This window comes from Ascaphus truei, chromosome 1 (assembly GCF_040206685.1).
Source record: "Ascaphus truei isolate aAscTru1 chromosome 1, aAscTru1.hap1, whole genome shotgun sequence".
Classification (NCBI taxonomy): domain Eukaryota; kingdom Metazoa; phylum Chordata; class Amphibia; order Anura; family Ascaphidae; genus Ascaphus; species Ascaphus truei.
In genome coordinates this window covers 119211525-119234105 of record NC_134483.1, presented here as the reverse complement: position 1 = coordinate 119234105, position 22581 = coordinate 119211525, and the positions used below count along the sequence as shown (strand labels likewise).

Below are 22581 nucleotides of genomic sequence, written 5' to 3'. Positions count from 1 at the left end.
CCTCTAGTCCCAGAAGAATCCAATCCTCGGGCATCCTACCTGACATTTTCAGTGACCACCCAATAGTGTACTGTGTAAGGAAAATCAGACCTCCCCAATCAAGCCCTAAAGTTCTCACTAAAACATTTAGAAACTTTAACCCACAACAGTTTCTGGCTGACTTTACCAACTGCCCTTGGTACAGAATTGACTAAATACCCGATGCCGATTCTGCGCTCGATTATTTCCAATCCAAGTTCTTTAAATTCTGTGATACACTTGCTCCACTACGCAGAATAAGAGTACAGGAGGCCCACTTTCCATGGGCTTGAACCAACCTTATAGCGTTCTACCATCGCAGGGATGCCTTATGCAAAAACTACAAAGTAACTGGCACTACCAAGGATCTTAATAAATACAGATGCATGCGGTACATGTGCACAAGGCAAATAAGACATGCAAAAGCACAATATAACTCTGACAATCTTCACCAGAATACATCAAATCCAGTAATTTCCCGTAATATCTATTTTGCCTCAGTAACTGCCCCCTTATATCTAGAGTATTTTACATCAGTAACGCACCCTCACATCTATTTCCAGTAATTTCCCTTAATATCTATTTTACCTCAGTAACTGCCGCTCTTGAATTACCTGCCCCTGGGAATTACCGAGCTGGGCAGCAGGTCAATAGGACAGTAAAAGGGACGATGTGGGGGCAGGACTTTGGATTGTACCTTGTCCAAGACATCGCAATATTCTTTGTATACCTCTGGTAGAGAGTTTGTCTCCTTCGTAAGTGTGCACAAGGCCGTAACCTTATGGGCCAACACCATACAAGACTCTGCACAACGGGTACTCCATGGATGGGCTCTCTATTGGTCCGATCGATGCAAGGATTATGACGTTGGAGCCACGGAAGGCCCAGAATCACTTCAACGAAGGGGGTATGGATCACGTCAAGATGAATCTCCTCTTTATGGTCCCGTGCCGTCTTTAAAAGGAAGGGAATAGTCTGCAGGTAAATGAAGGCTGGTTGTAGAGGTTGCCCATCGATGGCATCCAATCCTACAGTACCTTTTTGCAGGTAAGTGGAATGTTATTCCGTTCTGCAAAGGCCTGATCAACAATCCACAATCCTGATCAACCCGGAATCCACAAACGCCAGTGCAGAGACGTGAAAACTCTCCCCAGTAAGATAGACAAAAATCAGAATCCTGGTTGGGAAGGTTTCTTTGGTGATAGGGGAGATGGACAGTGTTCCCAACGAGAATCCACGGGATCTCATTGGGAGTTGGCATGTCCCGGCTTGTGGGGACACTGGAGCACTTGATGGCCGGAATTGCCGCTGTACAAGCAGAGGCCAGCGCTGCGGTGGCGTTGCTTCCCGGATGAGGACAACTTGTTATCCCCAAGTTGCATAGGTTCCGGAACATCAGAGTGGGTAGATAGCGGAGTGGCGAAGTGATGGGAAGGTGATCTAGGTGCCTGTTGTCTATGGCGTGAACGTTCTGCCCTCCTTTCTTGCAGGCTTTGGTCTACCCAAATACAGATGGCGATCTGTTCCTCTAGATCAGTAGGGCACTCCTGTGCTGCGAGTTTGTCCTTTAGGGGTTCCGAAAGGCCCTGCCAGAAGGCGGTAGACAACGCCTCATTGTTCCATCCAGTTTCAGACACGATGGTTCAGAACTCCAGAGTGTACCTGGCGACCGGTCAGTCTCCCTGGGAGATATGCAAGAGAGAGGAAGCTGTGGTCATCTTACGTCCCGGAGTGTCGAAGACCCTACAGAACTCCCTGGCGAAGAGAGAGATGTCCTGCGTAAGGTCCGACCTCTGCTCCCAGATGGGGGAAGCCCAAGCCAGGGCGTCGTCTGTAAGACGATGTAGGCCACCTTGGATCTTGAGGAAATAAAACGAGAGGTGGTGATCTCAAATTGTATAATACACTGATTTAGGAAGCCTCTAGACCCATGGGGAGCCACGGCGTTGCGGTTAGGCAGAGCTCAGAAGCCGTCGTGGTGGGCAGTAGACTAGCAGCAGAAGTGGCGGGTGCTGGCGGAGCGAGTACGGGAGAAGCCGTCTGTGCCTGAACCGTGAGGGAATGGAGGCTCAGCTGTAGCAGATCCATCCATCGGTCATTATGCTCAAGGTATTTCTCTAGTTTGGAAAACATGTTAGCATGTGAAGACGGGGATCGCTCCACCTCAGCGGGGTCCATGTTTGTGGGGCTGAGCATACTGTCACGCTGTGCTCACCACAAACAAGGCAGGACCACGGTGCTGAGGTGGGAAAGGATATAACGCCACCCACAGCCACGAGGGCGCGTCTGGATTGTAGAATTGGTCGGGGTAGCCGGGTCAGGGTTGGAGAGGTACGGATGGTCGATATACTTGCCGGGTTCAGAGTAGGAGAGGTGCGGAACGTTGCAGGTACTATTAGCCGTTTTCGTGTTGATAGAGGGTAGAGTCATCATTGTACGGTTGCCAAGGTAAGGTTTGGAAAGAGTAGAATGGTCATTTGTCCGAATGCCGAGGTCGGTACACAGAAAGAGCAACAGCAAGACAAGGCAAGACTGTGGAGGCAGAAAGGATCCCTGATGAAGTAATTAAGTTTACGAAACTCGTAGGAATGATTTGTGGATGCTGTTCGGTTGGCGTGGAGGTGCGGAATACCGCAGATGTACCCTGTCCTGTTTGCAGTGCTGAGGTCTTGAGATATACTTTCCTCTGGCAAGGTTCCAGAGAGACAACAGTGGGGGACGTTAGCCTGTTCATTATTTTCCACAACTTGGACTCTGAGTGTTAATGTGTGCTGCTGGAAAGGACTTACCTGCTATACTGCTGCTGCTGAGGAGATACGCTTCTATTAGGAGTGGAGGCAGATGCTGTAAAGGAGTCCCCAAGAAGCAAGCTGTTCGTGTCCAGTTGTGGTAACATGTACCCTGAACATGTCCTGCTTGACTAACTGATTATTTTGTACGTGCAATACTACCACTTATTATTAATTCAATATAATTACTTATTAACCCTATGAGTTGTGCACTGTGTTCTTTTCTTTTTCTAGAAGACTGTGTAGCGAAGAGCCTGGGAAAATGGCAGCACTACATAAAGGGAGCCGTTTGCCACAATATACACATATATATGTATATATGTGTATATGTGTATATGTGTATATGTGTATATATATATATATATATATATATATATATATACACACACACACACACACACACACAGTGGTCGACAAATACGGGACAACGGACTTTGACCGCTGGCGATCTGCCAAGCAGCGCACGCGGTTCTGTTTAAAATCTCCTGCTCGCACCGGAAAAAAAAAAACCCCTTCCTGATTGGGCAGACGCGTGTTGGCGTGCTGCCAGGATTTTTTTTTGCGTGCAGCCAGGCTCTATGTGAGCTGAGCAGTCAAGCCCGCCCGTCCTTCTCTGCCCAGAGGTAAGTACTGATGCCCTCTCATACCTCCCCCTTTGTATCGTGTGTGTGTCCCGTGTGCTTGTGTTTCCATGTGTCCGCCGGGGGGGTGATCCTTTCCTCGGGAGGGGACAATGTGCTCCCTTGCCTGTATAACGCCTGGGATGCGGGAGATGGGGGATGGTTGTGGTGTGCGGTCGCGGCTGGTTGGCGGCGCGTGGTGGGCGCTCCCGCTTCCATGCTTAATGCGGGACTGGCGCGCACGGGGTGGGGAGGCTGGAGGGACTGGCGCACACGGGGTGGGGAGGCTGGAGGGACTGGTGCGCACGGAGTGGGGAGGCTGGAGGGACTGGCACGCACAGGGTGAAGAGGCTGGAGGGACTGGCACGCACAGGGGGGGAAGGCTGGAGGGACTGGCACGCACAGGGTGGAGAGGCTGGAGGGACTGGCGCGCATGGGGTGGGGAGGCTAGAGGGCAGAGTCTTGGTGCTTTTTCACCTGCACAGGTACACTTCCTCCACCGCCGGTTGCCGGGCTGGCCCGCCTGGGGCCTGGGGGGTGTGTGTGGGGGGTGGGGAGGGATGGGGGGGGGGCGCGGGGGTAGAGTGAGTGTGAGTGTGAGATTGTGTGTGTGGGGGGCAGTGTGTGTGTGTGAGTGTGACACCAGAAGTACCCACCCACCCAGTCGGTCACCCAGTCAGTCACCCACCCAGTCAGTCACCCACCTAGTCAGTCAGTAACCCACCCACCCAGTCACCCACCTAGTCAGTCAGTCAGTCACCCACCTAGTCAGTTAGTAAATGTCAGTCAGTCACCCACACAGTCATCCACACAGTCACCCAGTCAGTCACCCAGTCAGTCACCCACCCAGTCAGTCAGTCACCCACCCAGTTAGTCAGTCAGTCAGTCAGTCACCCACCCAGTCAGTCAGTCACCCACCCAGTCATTGAGTCACCCAGCCAGTCAGTCACAAACCCAGTCAGTCACCCACCCACCCTCTCTCTCTCACTCTCTGTGTCACCCACCCTCTCTCTCTCTGTGTCACCCACCCTCTCTCCATCTCTCAACCCATCTCTCTGTGCCACGCACACTCTCTTCAGGAAACTAGTAATTCTTATCTGGCTTTTTTTCTAGATTACTGAGGTAATCCGACACACACACACACACACACACACACACACACACACACACACACACACACACACACACACACACACACACACACACACACACACACACACACACACACACACACACAACTATGTAACAAGGACTAATTGTAGTAAAGTATACATGTAATACAATAAATAAACTTATGTCAAAAACAAATGTTATTAGTTCTTACTAGGAATTTATTCAATTTCTTTTTTAAGGGTGGGGCTGGGGTCGGGGCTAGGGCCGGGGCTAGGTGGCGAGTAGATGTTTTGGTTCGGCGAGTAGATTTGTGGGTGATTTGTCAAGCACTGTATATATATATATATATATATATATATATATATATATACACACACACACACACATGTTCAGGAGGGAGAAGTGTGCTTACAATAACTTTATCCTTGCCTCCTCTCTTCTCCATATGGCATGATTATGCAGACGCACTAAATATGAATACTACACCCACATACATTGCTCTAAGTATATAGCGGAGGGCTTTTTAAATCAATTACATGTGGAAGCAGTCTGCACAGTTCTTTATATCACGTTCCAGGTTATGTGCCTAAAAAGACATTGACAGCCGAGCATAGTACAGTACATGGAGTTCTTGGTAAATGGAACTTGGTCCATAAATAGACCAGAACGAAAGCAAAACACTCTTTATCTATTTTAAAACTGTAATTATAGTGGGAATACTTGGCAAAGAACGATGCCTACCAAAAATGCATATAATTGGTCAGTTTTCATTTTAGTTAGGCGGTTCTATACAAAATGTATTGGAGCCCCAATTTAAAGCAGCAATCTGTACTCCTAGATCAATTTTTTTACTTTGTTTTAATGGGGGTGGGGGGGGGGGGGGAGAGGGCGTGTGGAGCAACAGGCACCGAACCATCACTATCACCAACACTCTGAGTATAGGATCACCACAGTATACAGTAGGAGACTCCACCGTTCAGGGGGAAAAAAGAACAATTAGAGGGGGATGGTGTGTCAAGGGAGAAGATTGCTGCTTCAAAGTTGCAGTTGCAAATCATTTAAAAACAAGTTGCCAACCCAGTTATCCAAGCATTATAAAATGAAGCTGAACACCAACCTCAGAAGGCAAGACAGACAGCCAGGACTTGTCCAGCCACTTGTAAGGGTCGCTCTTACATCGCATGACTGTGTGCTCAGCAATCCGTTGAATCAATAATCCAGTCTCTTCCACTCCTGGAGAAATGAGAACCTGAACACAGATTTGAATTGTATTATGTGGTTTTAATGGGGATCACATATTACATGGTAGCAGTAATAGCCCTAAGGGCGGTTGCTATGTGAGTACAAAATGGGTCTCGTACTTCACTGTAGTAAACCAAAAGTTGTTCTGTGTGTAACCCCTTTCCCTCAGACTATGGAATCTGTCGCTGAGGTGGGTGCCTGAGTTATATATATATATATATATATATATATATATATATATATATATATATATATATATATATATATATATATATATATATATATATCTATCTATATCTATATACACATATATATATATATCTATATATATATATATCCAATGTGACGAAATACATAGTTAAATACTTCAATGTTAGTATGCTCATGAATAAGGGTCGAGGTGTGGAACCGGAGCACAGCAAAAAATCTAAAGACAACGCACCTACGCGTTTCATGTGTAAGCACTTTATAAAAACCTTGATAAAGTGCTCACTCACGAAATACGTAGGTGCATTGTCCATCTGTATTCCATCAGAGCTTTTCAATGAACTATTTTATCTAGAGTTGCCCTGGATCTTTGGATTTCTTGCCGTGCTCCGGTTCCACATCTCTCTTCCTGATTATCACGGACTGCATGCCCTGGAGTGACTGGACTGGCTGATGAAGGAGGCTGACAGGTAATGGGCTTCAGCCCTAAGTTAAGTTACCTTCTCCTCCTACTAAATATTTTGTACATTGTGGAGAGGATTTAAAATTGTGCCATTTTCTATGTGTACCTATAGGACACCACTAGGCACTTATTCCTCTGTGCCATCATTATATATGAACTGTTCTTATTGTGGGCAACTATTGAAGCACCCATTAACTACATGAACATATCATACAATTTGTATATAGGGTTCACATGTGATTTTGAGCACCATTCGCACCATATCCGGTCATTTAGTTAAACCCTTTGGCCAAAGCATTATAAGTCTGCAGTCACTTCACGGCATGACCAGTATGCAGGGCCTAACACTACTACTGTACCTGTGAAAATTCTCATTTACCTCTGCAGTGCAGGGAGAATGGCCTTAATACACCTGTCCTGCACAGGAACGTGAACATGAAAAAACCTGCTACTTAAAAAGTGGGGTTGGATGAGCTTTTCACTGGTAGTATCAGGACCTGCATTCCGGTAATGCCGTGAAGTGGCTGCAGGCTTATAACACTTTGGTCAAAGGGTTTAACTAAATTACCCTCATTCATGAGAATACACACATTGAAGTAATTAACTGTGTATCTTGTCCCATTGGATACCTTTGTCTTTTGTTGCAGACATTTGGCCACGCTTAGTAGCATTCCTTTTGACACACACACACACACACACACACACACACACACACACATATATATATATATATATATATATATATATATACCCACCGCAGTATATATATATATGTATATATATATATATATATATATATATATATATATATATATATATATATATATATATATACATATACATATATATACATATATATACTGCGGTGGGTTCTGGCAGCAGAGGAGGAAGACGGCGGCTGGCAGCAGAAGAGGAGGACTCAAGAGCGGAGCAGCATCAGATGAAGACAGCTGGTGGTGGAAGAAGAGGACCACCATGTCAGCAGAGCAGGCAGCAGAGGGCTTACATGGCCTGCGGCGGTAGCCGCAGGAGGAGAACAGCATTGACACCATGTGAGAGACGGGAGAACAGACGGGAAGGAGCTGTGCTGTAGCAGCGGCAGACACCGAAGTCAGTAGACTTCCGGGTCGAACCGCTGGGGCGCGCTCCTCCCGGCTGTTCTCCTGTCTCTCACATGGTGTCAATGCTGTTCTCCTCCTGCTGATGCCTGCCGTGTAAAGCCTCTGCTGCCTGCTCTGCTGACATGGTGGTCCTCTTCTCCCACCACCAGCTGTCTTCCTCCGGTGTCGCTCCACTCTTCAGTCCTCCTCTTCTGCCGCCGGCTGCCGTCTCGCCAGCTGCTGAAATCCACTCGCCGTGGGCGAGTGGGCTTGTGGGTTTGTCGAGATATAGGGATATATACCAACCTGAGACCGTGATCCTTAACATCAGGATCACCTTACACCAGTGATTTTCAACCAGGGTTCCACGAGCACCCCTCAGAGGTTCTGCGGTCGCCAGGAGGGGAGAACTGGGACAACTCTCCCAGCTGTCCCAGGCCCTGTGGCACGGCGATACCCCATGTAGCAGTGGCACGGCGGTACCCCATGTAGCAGTGACCCGGCGGCTACCGAGCTCAGTAGCAGCACTGCTATCCTTCCTCTCCCTGTTACTGCCCGGCACCGGAAGCTGTGTCAACTTCTGGCTGACAGAAGGGAGAGGATGGATCAGGTAAGCGCTCTCAGCGGTGTGTGTGTGGGTGAGTAAATGAGGAGGAGAGTGAGTGTGTGAGTGAGAGGGGGAGTGTGGGTGTGTGTAAGTGAGAGGGGAAGAGTGAACATAAGGTAGAGAGTGTGAGAGGGAGTGTGCGGGCAAGAGATGGTGCAAGGGGGGAGTGGCCCAGAGACTGGGGGTGAGAGATGGGGGGGCGAGCGTTGGGGTTCCCCAGAATTTACTAAACGAATTCTGAGGTTCCTTAACCAAAAAAAGGTTGAAAACCACTGCTTTACACACTACTGCACATTTATCAAACTGTACAATAGGATGGCTAAACGAATGGGTTATAGAATCTAGCACTGTCATGCCTCCCAGTCCTGATGGGTACTGGCCAATATTTTAGGGGTGCTGGTAAACCCTTTGGAGCTCGTTAGAAGGTGTATGTGTGTGTTGCAGGCCTATACTTTGCAAAGTTCCTTCGGTACCAACATGAATGTAGTCAGCGGAGGTATCCTCTGCAGTGTGGCTCAATCGCTCATGACCTGCCATGCGGTCCCGCTCTACAGGTCTCTGTCGCATGGCTATCTCTCTTTCATCATGCTCTGCCGGGCTCCACTACACGCGCTCATCCAGCTGTGCAGCGTTCCCTCAAAAGTGTTGTCCAAACTCCTTCAGGGTCATGCATGAACTGACTGAACTGTAATGGCCGCCTCGTCTTAACAGCTCCTCTCTCTCTTAGTCCCTCCTCCTTCACTAACCTTCCTACTGGGTTGCTACAGTCACCTGTCCTGTCGAGAGGAACCTGCTACGGGGCAGTCAGCCTGTGTTGCTTGTAGGCACAGGGAGGTTACATCCTCCTCCTGCTGAAATGCTGATGTCCCCATCATATAGGAACATTTTCACACAGTCTAAACTAAAAAATGCTAACTCTCTAGTTGCACAGTATCACCGGTATCTAGAAACCAACACGAAGACAGTTCTTAAATATTACATTATTATTACACCACACAGTTCCACAATTTCCAGAGTCATTAACATCTAATGTCATTGGTACCACCCATTTAGCCACACAAACTACGTGGATTTCTATTGACACTCCTAGAGTTTCATAGGTCAGCCTCATGGGAGGTCTGGTCTCCCTTTTTGGATGTGGCGAGTACCCCTAAAGTGTGGCTACTACTTCCCCTTGGCTTTCAGTAACCCCACTAGGTATGGGTAATCACTTGCTGCAGGATGGCTGGTCGTAATTGTCTATATGTACTGCATTTTCAAACTCATCCTCAGAGGATGCAATGGGGCAAATTCTCCTCCTTCTGGATCTAATTCACCGATACTATTCCTATCCCTATACCTTCCTTCCTGATAAAGAATATCAGACAGGTGCCCCAACATTCTTCCTTCTCTATATCCCTCATCTTCCTAAGACTCATCGTTACCCTGAGTACATGGGTACGATGAGCTACAATTTGTGCCTTGACCTCGGTTTTACCGGTAAGTCCTGCGGTGCTGGACATCTACTTCTGTTATATCTTCTCTTTCAAGGCAACTGACTTTGTTTCAACTGATTTATTGGTAACAGGTGAATCCTATGAAATGGAGTGTGGGTAACCGGTACATCAGAAGTTGAAAAGTCCCATTAATAGATGTTGAAATCTCCGCTAGGACCACTCCAATAACAACTGTATACAATATAACTTTCCTAATAGGGATGGGGGACTAGTACCTAGTGCTCGCAGGCACATACACACAGAACATAGATTATCCCATACAGTGTTGAATAAGGGCATGGAAACCCACAGGAATGACTCACTGTTTGCTTCCACGATCCATAGTGCGGTTCTGTTGCGGTAATTCGACGGTGTGCAGTCCACCAGGCAGGATAAGCAGGATACAAGTGAAAAAAGGCAGTGTACTGCCTAAAAAAGCAGGAGGAGGTTCACAGGTGCACAAAAACAACTTTATTCCATAAGTGGATCAAACATGACCCCTAAGAACAACAGCAGGTAACACACCTACGCGTTTCGGGCCGTGTGCCCCTTTTATTACTTTTATCAATTTTCTATGAAATGTCCTCTCTGACCCTCTTCCCTTTTCAAGCTTCAATCTGTATACCAGCAGTCCTTTTAGTTTGTCTATTACTACATAGGGCATTGGTTTCCAGCAGTCCGCTATTTTGTTTTTCAGGTACTGTATACCCAGATTCCGGATAAGCACTCTACCATCTTTTTTTAACTCTTGGTCACGCACTATCCTGTCATATCGGCCCTCATTCCCTTGATTGTCGGTATCGGCTGTAGTGGCAGCCAGCCTGTACGCTTCTTGTAGTTGTTCCCTAAGTTTCTGTATGTATTTCATGTAGGTGGTGAGGGATGTGCCATCCGCAGCAACTCCAAAACACAGGCCAATAGGTAATCAGGCTTCTCATCCAAACATTAAGTAGTAGGGAGAGTAGCCCGTGGCATTGTTTTGAGTACAATTATATGCATGTAGCGGAGGATGTACGTACTGGCTCAATTGTGTCTTCCCCTGGGAGTTTAATTTGCCCATCATGTTCAACGATGTTCTTTTAAAACTCTCTGGCTTCAGATTCCCCTGGGATGATAAGGTTTGTCCGGGATTTCTTTATTCCACATATACGTAATATCTCTTTAATAAGGCGGCTTTCAAAGTCCGAGTGTATCCTTGTTGGCAGTCCATAATGAACAAAGTACTTGTTCCAGAGCTCCTTATCGACGGTAGTGGCTTGCTGGTCCTTTGTTGGGAATGCTTGGGCATACCTGGTGAAATGGTCTGTGACCACTGGGATGTTATTGGTATTCTTCCTGTCCAGTTACAACTATAAAAAGTTCATGCAGATCAAATACAATGGTCCACCATTGATATTTATTAATTGCTGCCTTTTTTAGCAGGGTTTTAGCATGCACCTTCCACAGTTCTTGCAGTATTCTTACACGTCATGGGCCATTGGAGCAATACTTCACTAATCCTAGAGTCTTTTAAGCACCCAAGTGGCAATGATTATCATGGAGAGACCTGAGTACCACTTGCCTATACTTGTAGGGGAGTACCAACTGCTTGGTCACTGTGGGTGTGGACTTCTTGGCAGCTCTAAACATTACTCCACTTTTAATGACCAAACCGGGCCATTGTTTCATCAGTAACTGACTCTCGAGGTTTGTTCCTGTGACAGCTCTGGCTGACTTCCTATGTTTTAGGGCTAGCCACACTTTGCCGATGCCTAGGACTGTCTGCTTTCTGCAGGTCTTGCTGATTTAATATGGGCAATACTTCCATGGTTAATGCTGCAGTTTGTGAATACACCAAGGGCATGGCTGTGTGGGAGATTCCCATGGCTATATGTTAGAAGTGCCGGCATATCCGTTGGAGCTTGTTACAAGGTGTATGTGTGTTGCAGGCCTCTACTTTGCAAAGTTGCTTCGGTACTAATATGAATGCAGTTGGTGAGAGGTATCCTCGGCTGTGTCCCAATCGCTTACGACCTGCCGTGCGGTCCCCCGCGGCTGGTCTCCGTCGCACGGCTATCTCTCTCTCTTCTTCGCACCATGCAGTCTCGTCCTGCTCTGCTGGGCTCCATGCACGCACTTGTCAAGCTGCGTGCAGCACTTCCTCAAAAGCATTCCCCAAACTCCTTCAGGGTCATGCAGGAATGACTGAACTGTTATGGCCGCCTCCTCTTAACAGCTCCTCTCTCTCTCCTAGTCCCTTCTCCTTTGCCACCCTTCCTACTGGCTTGTTACAGTCACCTGTCCTGTAGAGAGGAACCTGCTATGGGGCAGTGAGCCTGTGTTGCTTGTAGACACAGAGGGTTATATATCTGTACCCTTTCTGCTATGCTATCTTTAAAGAGGCAGTCCAACCAATCCGTGTAATACAGTAGCTTCCTCAAAAAGATGAAATCATCCTCAGAGTAACTGTTTTAGATATTTACATTCTGTTAAAATGAAATGTTTCCCTTTGCTCTGGGCCCACTGAATTCCAGGTTATCAGCTACCGATATTTATATGATTAATTAATGGCAAAACTTAAATGATAGGTAGGCTATGTTGTCATAATAATAATAATATAATTAATTTGCAAACAAAGAATATATTTCACCAAAAGACATTGGGTATAAGTTCTACAATTTCTCAAGTTTCAGTTTATTGTGGGATTGTTAAAGAGTTTTTAAAAAATATTTTAAAATACTTATACTTTTGGGGAAGTCAGCTTAATTTAAACCTAATAAACATGCCACTGTCCCTATTTCAATTTCATCCTAAAATGGACTGCTCCATTAAATCCAGCAATGCTTTCATTGTAGATGTAATGCTTGGAGCATTTACATGTACTTTATTGCTAGGGCTTTGTTCTCTATGCAAAAACTGACAATGCATCAAATAGCCAGCAATTAAATCTAATTTGTCAGTTTCTTGGAGTCTAGATTTTTAACACATCCCCTTAAGCATTGTGAGATTTATAGTCTCAGTTTTTTCATTCAGAAAAAAATATATATCACATAATGCTTTTGGTAGGTAAAAACCAGGAATGGACCACATATTCCCGATATGTTGAGTTAATTGGTATAGTATAGTCATACTACAGTATATCATAGTAATGATTATTATATATTATATTTGTGTGGTTTCATTTGCAGAGGTCAAAGATATGGTTATTAAAGACAAACTTGTACCTTCACTTCCAGTTCCTCAGACTTTGAAGTAAATGGAACTAAAGCTGCATACATTAAGGCCAAGTTCTGTAGTATATTTCCTGGCAGGCTGTACCTGTAATACACAAGAAACACAGCTAATAAAGCAACTACAATTAGTTTTGCTTTGAAAAGCCAGTAAACATTAAGAAGTAGATTTGTATGGGTCTCACATGTTCCCAAAAACCTGTTGCCATGTCTATAACATTATGGGGGAACGATATGAAAGCAAATTTGGAGCAAAATATTTCTCACGTCTATTTGTGTCAATGTATCTTTTGCTCTAACTTCTGCACACACACCATGTGTCAGTGTAATGTCAATAGAAGTTAGGAATGGAGTTACATGAAGCCCAGGATGTATCAAACTCTGGGACTTATTCTAGTAGCTTCGATAACTATAATACTGATCGAGCTTTTTTAGCACTTCCCGTAGGATTTGGCAAGATTGCTATTTAGAAAGCTCAGATGACCTGCTAAACTCGTACAGGAAGTGCACCTCCCCAAGCGGTAGCACTCCTGCTCAAACACGCCGAGTGGGAGCTCAAAAAGAGCTCCAACTTGCATTTTTTATTAAATTACCCTATTCTAGTAGCTCCGATGAGAACATCGAGGCTCTCACCTAGCGAGCTACTCGCCAATTTCATCTCGCCACATGGGATTTGTGGTAGGACTTTTTTTTATTGTTCCTGCATCGGATTGAAGCCGGGAGTCTCCGGAGCTGATATGCATTAATACCAGCTCCGGCGACCTCCTGCTTCAATCCAATGTAATAAAAATATATTTACAGGCAGTTTCATTACCTTAGCGGCTAACCGCTAAGGTAATGAATGGGTTAAATACCAGTGCTCTGTTTATTGGGGATAGCAGGGGTGGGTATTTAGGCCTCTGGGGGGGGGGGAGTTGTGGGAGGAGTTAACCACTTCATTACCGTAGCGGTTACTAACGCTAAGATAATGAAGGGGTTAACAGGTTAACTCCTCCAGTTACCCACCTGGTAGGCATAAACACCCACCATGGGCCAAATACCCCCTTCATCCACCCCCGCTACCCACAATAAACATTAAAACAAAATACTACCCAATACACCCATTGATTGCCACTGTACCTCAATTGGAGCAAAGACAACCCCAATAGCAATGAATAGGCACCCTACTGAAAATTTTAGCAAACAGACTTAATGAATATTTACCGGATCTGGTAAAGGGGGATCAAACCAGATTTAAACCAAAAAGAGAAGCCAAGGATAACACTAGGCAAATTATAAATATACTGGACCAGATTAATAAAACACAGACTCCAGCTATGATATTATCTATAGATGCAGAAAAGGCATTTGATAGAGTGCAATGGAATTTTATGTTTAAAATGCTGGCACAAATAGGAACGGGGTATATGTTTAGACAGAATATAAAGGCATTATATAGTAATCCGTCAGCAAAGTTCAAGGTAAATGGAAAGGTCTCGAACTCATTTCAAATATTTAATGGTACCAGTCAGGGATGCCCTTTGTCCTCGTTGATTTTTGCCCTAATAATGGAACCATTAGCAGAATCAATAAGGAATCATCCAGATATTGCGGGAGTTAGAATAGGTGAGAAAGAACATAAGATTGCATTATATGTGGATGATGTTCTTCTGATAATAACAAATCCACTGGTCTCATTACCAAATATAATGAAGGTTCTGGGTAGATAGTTTAATATCTAATTTTTAAATCAATTTAACAAAAACAGAGGCCCTAAATATTAGACTTCCAGCAGTGGTGGCGGCCCAAGTCAAAGAAAACTTCCCTTTCGAGTGGAAGAATAGAAGTATAAATATTTAGGTACAAACATAACACCAAAAGAAGAAGATCTGTTTCAGGCCAATTATACTCCTTTAACAAAAACAATAGAAAACGATTTAAAAAGGTGGAATAAGAGTATTATCTTGTGGATAGGTAGAATTATATGTGGATGATGTTCTTCTGATAATAACAAATCTACTGGTCTCATTACCAAATATAATGAAGGTTCTGGGTAGATAGTTTAATATCTAATTTTTAAATCAATTTAACAAAAACAGAGGCCCTAAATATTAGACTTCCAGCAGTGGTGGCGGCACAAGTCAAAGAAAACTTCCCTTTCGAGTGGAAGAATAGAAGTATAAATATTTAGGTACAAACATAACACCAAAAGTAGAAGATCTGTTTCAGGCCAATTATACTCCTTTAACAAAAACAATAGAAAACGATTTAAAAAGGTGGAATAAGAGTATTATCTTGTGGATAGGTAGAATTGTGTTAAAATGTATATACTGCCGAGGCTCATGTATTTATTTCAGACTATCCCCGTGAAAGTTTCCAAGCAGTATATTGCTACACTACAAAGTAAAATTAATACATTTATTTGGGAATTTAAAAAGCCAAGGACAAATACTAAAAACACTGCAAAGGCATAAATCGCAAGGTGGACTTGGTCTACCAAATATCAACAAATATTATTTCGCTACACAAGTGAATGCCCTTTTTGAATGGTATCACTGTACTATTATTGGGTCCAAGTAGATGAAGTAGACACGGTAGAAAAGCAGAGGATTTATTAGCAGCTCCTCACTTGTCCACAGCTCCGCAGAACTGAAGCTCCACAGGGTGTGGCAAGCTCCTCCCATGGCTGAAACAAAGTCCAGGATTGGATACAAGGCATTTGCTCCTCACCTAGGTGGAACTCAAAGTGGGAGAAGGGTGAACCAAGTAGTGGCCAGGCTCAGGATGAGCGAGTCACAAGGAGGGGTGTGGCTATACTTTGCCGCTGAAAAGGTTGCAACTTGTTACAAACTTTTTGCAGAAATGATTGCTTACTTCTTGCAACCCATGAGGTTCGCGATTTTGGCGGGAGCGCCATCTTGACTTCGCTAAGCACTCCATTTTGAGAGCATTGCAGAGCTACAATACAATCACATGGGGAGATGCATAAGGGGCCCGCCTCTAAGGTGCACAAGAGAGAGAGGCCCGTCCCTTGTAGAACAGAGATGTGGGGTAACACGTTCCCGAGATAATTTTCCCACCGGGCACGCCCCCAGAAGCACAGTGCATGGTGCACGGGTTACCCCAGAGCCTGAAAGGTCCCGTCCCAGAAACACAGTTTATGTGTATTGGTACCCAAGGGTCCTCACAGTACGTTGTCAAGGCCCTGGCCCATGTTCAGAAGAAAAGGAAGGGTGACATGCTTCCTGGTGACGCCTCAGGGTGCACCCCAACTTGCACAGTTCATTGTGCATACAGTAGGTGCACAGGGGTCCTCACGGTGTATGGCAAGGGTTGTCCTGTCCCTGTCTTGGACTATGATAAACGATAACCACGCTCCCCGGTACCATACCCTCGGGGTGCGTCCCAACAAAGTCTCTCTGGCAAGGGCTTAAGCAGCCTCCTCCCCGGTGACGCCTCGAAGAGAGACTCCCCCCTTCCTTGACATAGAATAGGTGCCCAGGGTCCCTGGGGTAGCACCAGCACCCCGGCCTCTATGTATTACAACCGCTGCCAGTACAAAGTCCAAAGCCTGTCCTGCCAATGCCCATCTCAGCAGCGCCTCCAATTGTAGCGCATGTTCCCTCCCTCTGGGAGATCATGGCTAGGCTACTGCTAGGTGTAGTACTGATTACCTGTGAGGATCTATCCCAACACATTTAAATCCCAACGGGGTTCTGATCATGACACTCCTTAAAGTGTCTTGATAGATTATGTTGCATGAATCCCTTTTGGATAATAACAATATGTTCCGCAAATCTGAGTTAAATGTGGGAATTAAATGTGTTGGGAAAGATCTATTATGGCCAAACTGGAGGTGTGGTGATACAAGTTTCTTTGCTCTACATCTGAGTGATGTCGTCTCTTTTACCATCTGCCTTGGTGGTAAAGTATGTTTTATGTTATTTTATGACCTTAGTACCAGACCCTATTGTGATTTTACATGAGTGCTAGTGTCTGCTTTTACATATATGTGTGTGTGTGTGTGTGTGTGTGTAGCCATGCCTGGCTTGTCTACTAATCTGCCTCCCTGACACACAGACCCTGGTAACAGGGCAGGTAGTGTCAGGACCAATCCAGGGTTTTCCCCACCAGCAAGCAGCTACCTTGAGTGACAGGGGAGGAGGCGGCTAAGGCCTGTATTCTACCCAATAAGGGGCTCAGGCCTTGGACCCTTCACACCTCTGTACTTAAGGGGCTGCATTACCAAATGTTGCCAGTTCTGTTTCTCCCTTGAGAGACATATCCTAGAAGAGTGTGCACAGGGCTCTGGCCACCTTCTATCCCCTCCCCTAAGGGAGTGGGAATGATACCTCTGACTTCGCTAGGGAGTCAGGGAAGAGTAAGGACCGCCCTTGGTGCTCAGGGCTGGGGGCGCGAGTCCAGGGACCATCCAGAGGCTGGAGGCCTATTGAGATTGTATGCAGTGTATGCTGTGTATCCTGCCTGTTGCAAGAATAAAGATAGTTCCAACTAAACTATACTCCTGCCTCGTGAGTGCAATTTATCAGGGAGAGTGTTGGTGAGTTCTCCTGCAGGGATTGCCTCCACATCCCTGGAGCCTGCAAGAGATGGAGGCGCTGAAAACGACATGAGAAAGAACTATCATCTACCCCAAAAGCCTGTCCTGATGTCCCCACTACCATCTGCGGACACCTCAGTATCCTGTAAACTAGCAGGTAACCAGCACATGACACCATATAACGGCACAATATCTCAGAGGGTGGGGGAAACACAGCTATATATATATACACACATATACACACACACACGTACATATTAAAAATATTTAAGAGTAGGATACAGTATCTGTAAGGAGAGTAGAATATACCAGTTCATTTGAACACTGGCATTTACGTTTTCCTTATTACAGAAACAGTGTAGCATGGCTTGATCAGAAAAATCTGGTCTGCTTACTGTGTCACTCCATCCCATTACAGTGCCTCTGGCAGAATCAAATGTCCTCTAGTTTATCAATAAGAGATGTACTTACTCAGAATTAATTCTCTCCTTAGAATATAACACGATCCAACAGCAGCTGTACTGCAGAGACAGCGCCACCAGCTTCAGGATAATGCTCTCTGAAGATTTGTCACACTTTAATTCCTCCAGGTTCTAATAGAAAAGTCAAAAGTAAGTATCCGTGGCGCTAGCTATAAATGTGACAATTTTATACAAATCTAATATCTATTGACACTCTATATACACACGATATAATATAACAACCAAAAACTACAAAAAGAGATTACCACTGATGCAGCACTCAAAATATTCCCTCCCAGTTGATTATATACAGTTCATGCAAAGTCTCAAAAGAGAGTACGCCCCTTTGTGGAATACAAACAAGATAAACAACATGCAACATATAAAACAAAAATAATAAAAGAGGGATAGAGAGAAAATACCAATAGTGTGATATTGCAAATAAAATGTATATTGTTACAAATGAAGATATCTCACTCACAACCAGGCTTCAAATATAAGCATACGTGTAGCATAGAAACACCTTCCGCGATCCTTGGGTACTCTGGTAGATATACAATCCGCTCGCCCTGGTACTCCCAAACTGTAGTTCCGATTTCCTCATGGCGTCTCTGTGTAGCTAGGGGTCGCGTACAGCGTACAACATATCTCTTCTTCTGTATCCTTGTAGTGCGAATATGCTGTATGCGGCTCACTGGCCTCTCGTTCCACACCTCTGGCTCAGCAACCCAATCTCTCCGATCGCCTATCTTTCAGCTACTGTATCAATGTGAGACGATCTTAATAGTCCAAAACCAGATCTCTGGACATTCACCTTCCAATGGGTTTTGCTACCCTATCTAGCTTCATCAGGGAATGTTTGACTCAGTCCAGGATCCTGTTTATACAAGTGAGGCCAGTCAGACGCATACAGCACATCCGCACTACAAGGAGGCGTGGAAGGGATACGTTGTACGCAATTCCTAACTAAGCAGAGATGCTACGGCGAAACCGGAACTGCAGTTCGGGAGTACCAGGGCGAGCAGCGTGTATACCTACCAGAGTATCAAAGGATCAGAGGATCGTGAAAGATGTTTCTGTGCTATGCTTATATTTTAAGCCTGTTTGTGAGTGAGATACCTTCATTTGTAACAATATACATTTTATTTGCAATATCACACTATTGGTATTTTTTCTCTCTCTCCCTTTTATTATTTTTATTTTATATGTTGCATGTTGTTTGTCTTGTTTATATTCCACAGAAGGGCGCACTCTCTTTTGGGACTTTGCATGATCTAATAGAAAAGTGAATTACAAACCAAGTACCAATGGGTTTTAAAGTAAGGTTTAGGTTTCTTATGTGTTGCTGCTATGTGAATATTATGTATTATGCTCCAAGGCCAGGTGCTCTTTCGTTTAAAGTGTCATGAACAATGTACGTACCATAAAGTCAGTATATCAATGTATATTATATAAGTAAGAAAAGCTCAGCGCTAGGTAAGCTAATAGGGATCCTGACCCATAAAAAAAAACCAAGACAGACACAAAAGAACAACTCAACACATAGCACTGAAAATAAATCTAATACTCAACTTTAATAACATTTATGTAGCCCCGTTCCCTTTGGGCTCCCAGTGTCCCCCCCATTACCCCGGCGGCGATGTCCGGCGGGTGTCGGGAATGTGCGGGGGCGGCTGGAGAGGCGAGCCGGTCGCCGGGAGCTCGCGGTGCACCTGGCTAGCGGGGGCCGCCATCTTGAATTGCGCACGCAGGCACAAGAGTCGCGCATACGCAGGAGGTGCACCGCGAAGGCCATTACAGTTGCGCAGCAAGCTACACGCACGCGGCGCCAATAGTAAGGAGGTTCCACGGGGACTACAACACCCAGCAGCCCCTGGGGCTGCTAACCAGATGGGCACAGACGGCCAATAGGGCTGCAGAGATCTCCTGCCAGGATATAGATACATTTAGCGCACTGAGCGAGACAGGCAGTCGGTGCTGGGACAAGGTCAGGATAGGAGGTAGGTGCAGGGGTCCGTGACCCTCTGCACTAGGCCCTAAGCCCAAGCTAGGCCCCGACTCACCTGTTCAGATTGTGGTTGCTATAGGGACAGGCCCTTAGGTAGGGACCCTGCCCCCATTAGCTGTTTGATAGATAAGGGACACAGCTGCAACGCTGCACAGCTCTGATAATTGTGGTCTGGGACCAGACCACCTCTCAAGATACAGAGACTGTCATCACGGTGGGACACTCCAGCGGGATACCACCCCACACAGAGGCGGACTCATTGCTGAAAGCCCATGTCGCTGGATCCTAGTTGTTAAGTCGGCCGCACCAAGTACTGGAGTACTTGGCAGGTACCTTCATCAAAGTGCACCAACACATACAGTACAGTGGTAGCGCTGACCACCCATAAAGGGTGGGGCTATATCCTTGTTGACACTAAGGTGGTTGAGTGCCCAAGGGCTCCTAAGGTACGGTGGGGACTGTGGACAAGAGTGTGGGACCAACATAGTAGGATCCGTTACAAGGGGAGGCGCTGAGGAAGATTGTTCCAGAATACATCCCAGGCTCCCTGCAGCGGAGGCTCAGACCTCCTGTGAGCCACAGGTATTGCACCACACGTACACCGTAGACACATATCTCACAGAGGGCGGGGATATATGTGCTACATATACAACAAACTATTCTCAAACTGCAACATCCCTGCGCTTTGTACACCTTACAAAATGAGAGCGGGAAGCTTAACAGTTATGGAACAAATGTTACTGAAAGAGGGGGAAAGGAGGGATCTCAGTGTAGGGTTGAGATGTGTGTTTAGCCAGAATATCTGGGATAACATTGGTTTCCGATTAAAAGGCTTGGCTCTGACACAGCATTATAGAAGAAACATGGTACTCAGGGGGTTTGGATTGAGAGAAGCTTTCTGTGAATGTTGGTTGAGACTTGTAAGGACTACTTTAGTACTCTCAGCAAGCTATAAAGTCAATGTCCATTCATAATTTCAAACACTCATACCCCAGAAAATATTATTTTTTATCAGCAACATTAAACTATAAAAAAAAAACACCCATCATTTGTTGCTGTCTAGACCTATAGAGACACCAAAAAGACCATACCCCTCCCTCTACCTAAAATCTGCCCCACCCTTAGTTACTGTATCACATGACAATTAACCATAAATTAGTTCATCTGTTCATGGCATACTGCAGTAAGCTCATATCCGTGTTCTAAGCGTTTTTTTTGTTTGCTATTTATTTATAATCAATTGCGCAACAGAAATCTGTTTTGCCTCCTGTTTCCACCACTCATCATTGTAGATGGTGCCAGTCCAAGAGACCTCTTTCTCTGGTGTACCAGTGCATGTTAATTCTGAAATATTTATTTAAATAACTATGTTTTACCATATGAACTGTGCAGCAGAACTTGTTGGTGCTCTATAAGTAAATAATCCAAAAAATACCTGCATTATAATGGCAGTGGATTCATCCACAGTTATCAGTGCACATCGTTCAGTCCCTCCAAATAGTTGCAAAGATGCACTGCTGCTCCTCTCGATACATGTAATATTGTATCTGCAACAAAACAAATTCAGCAAGATCACTAGTACAGTAGTGTGGTTTTTGTCTTTTGCATTTATTTGAATAAAGTGCCTCATAAAACTGGCAAACCTTGGTTTGTCTGCGTGTGTTATGGGAAAGACATTGATCATGTTGCTTGTATCCTTTGCACCTTTCGCCATATACAGTACTGTACATATCAGTGATACATTTGAATATTTCTACCCCAAAATTATTAGATTTGATCATAGGTTCAAATAAATATATTGAAGGGAAAGTACTAAAACATCAGTTGCTTGTTATACCTTTTCAAGTGACTAACAAGTCAGGGGAAAAACAAGTTTTAGGGAGTGATATTTCTCCTTTCATCAGGTAATAGTTATATAGAATCTATTAATATTACAGTGATATTCAAATGTTGTATGTATATTTTTATTTGTATAGTGCCCACAGTGCTCTATAGAAGCGACAATGCAATACAGGGAATTTTAATACAATAAGCGCAACAAACAAAATCAGACAATAGGAAAGAGAGCCCTGGACTTGTAAGGAAGTGACATGACTTAAGGCTGAAAGGCCCCTCCCCTGAGGTACCGTGATGTCACGCCAGGAGGAGGGGTTAAGTAAGGGGTACTTAGGGCAAGGGAGAGGATTTGTCAGGGGAAACTCTTGTTGATGGACATGGAGTTGGATTCTTGGTCAAATCCACGCAGATTGGACGCAAGGTCGGATTCCGGGTAAAATCCATGTGGATTGGACACAATGACGGATTTCGAGATAAATCTGCACGGATTGGGTTGTAAGGGCAGATTCAGCGAGGATAGAGACTTGATCAAATCAAGTCTACAGATTTTGCACCATAGAGCAGATTGTAAAATAACAGGTTAGGGAGATGGATTTTGATGCTTTTACCCATCATTAGTAATAGGGCGGGTTCCATCAGCGGAGGCCTGGAGGTGTCAGGATCTGGACCGCCGAGTATAGAAGGGAGAGGGAGCGGGGGTGTGGCTGCATGTGGCAACGCTGCCCCAGCGCAGGACATCGCGGAATAGGTGGCCTGGAGCCTGCGGCCACTCAAGGCAGCAGCAGAACCGGTACCGCTGCAGGGAATGGTTAGGACTACAGTGAACTTGGCCTTCACTGAGGAGGGAGGGGGGGTACAACACAAGGTGCCCGGATGGCGCAGAAAAGGATGCT

At 45.3% G+C, this 22581-nt stretch overlaps 1 protein-coding gene across 3 annotated transcripts in view; it reads right to left on the bottom strand.

Annotated features, from left to right (window-relative positions):
• The window catches only part of SHOC1 (shortage in chiasmata 1), a 203922-nt gene that overhangs the window by 32535 nt on the left and 148806 nt on the right, over positions 1–22581 (bottom strand). For all 3 annotated transcript variants that reach the window (XM_075594058.1, XM_075594064.1, XM_075594073.1), the window contains 4 exons: positions 21288–21399; positions 17855–17976; positions 12838–12931; positions 5658–5789 (listed from right to left, as the gene is read on the bottom strand). In XM_075594058.1, the coding sequence (XP_075450173.1) occupies positions 5658–5789; positions 12838–12931; positions 17855–17976; positions 21288–21399 (460 nt within the window). The remainder of the gene's footprint in view (positions 1–5657; positions 5790–12837; positions 12932–17854; positions 17977–21287; positions 21400–22581) is intronic.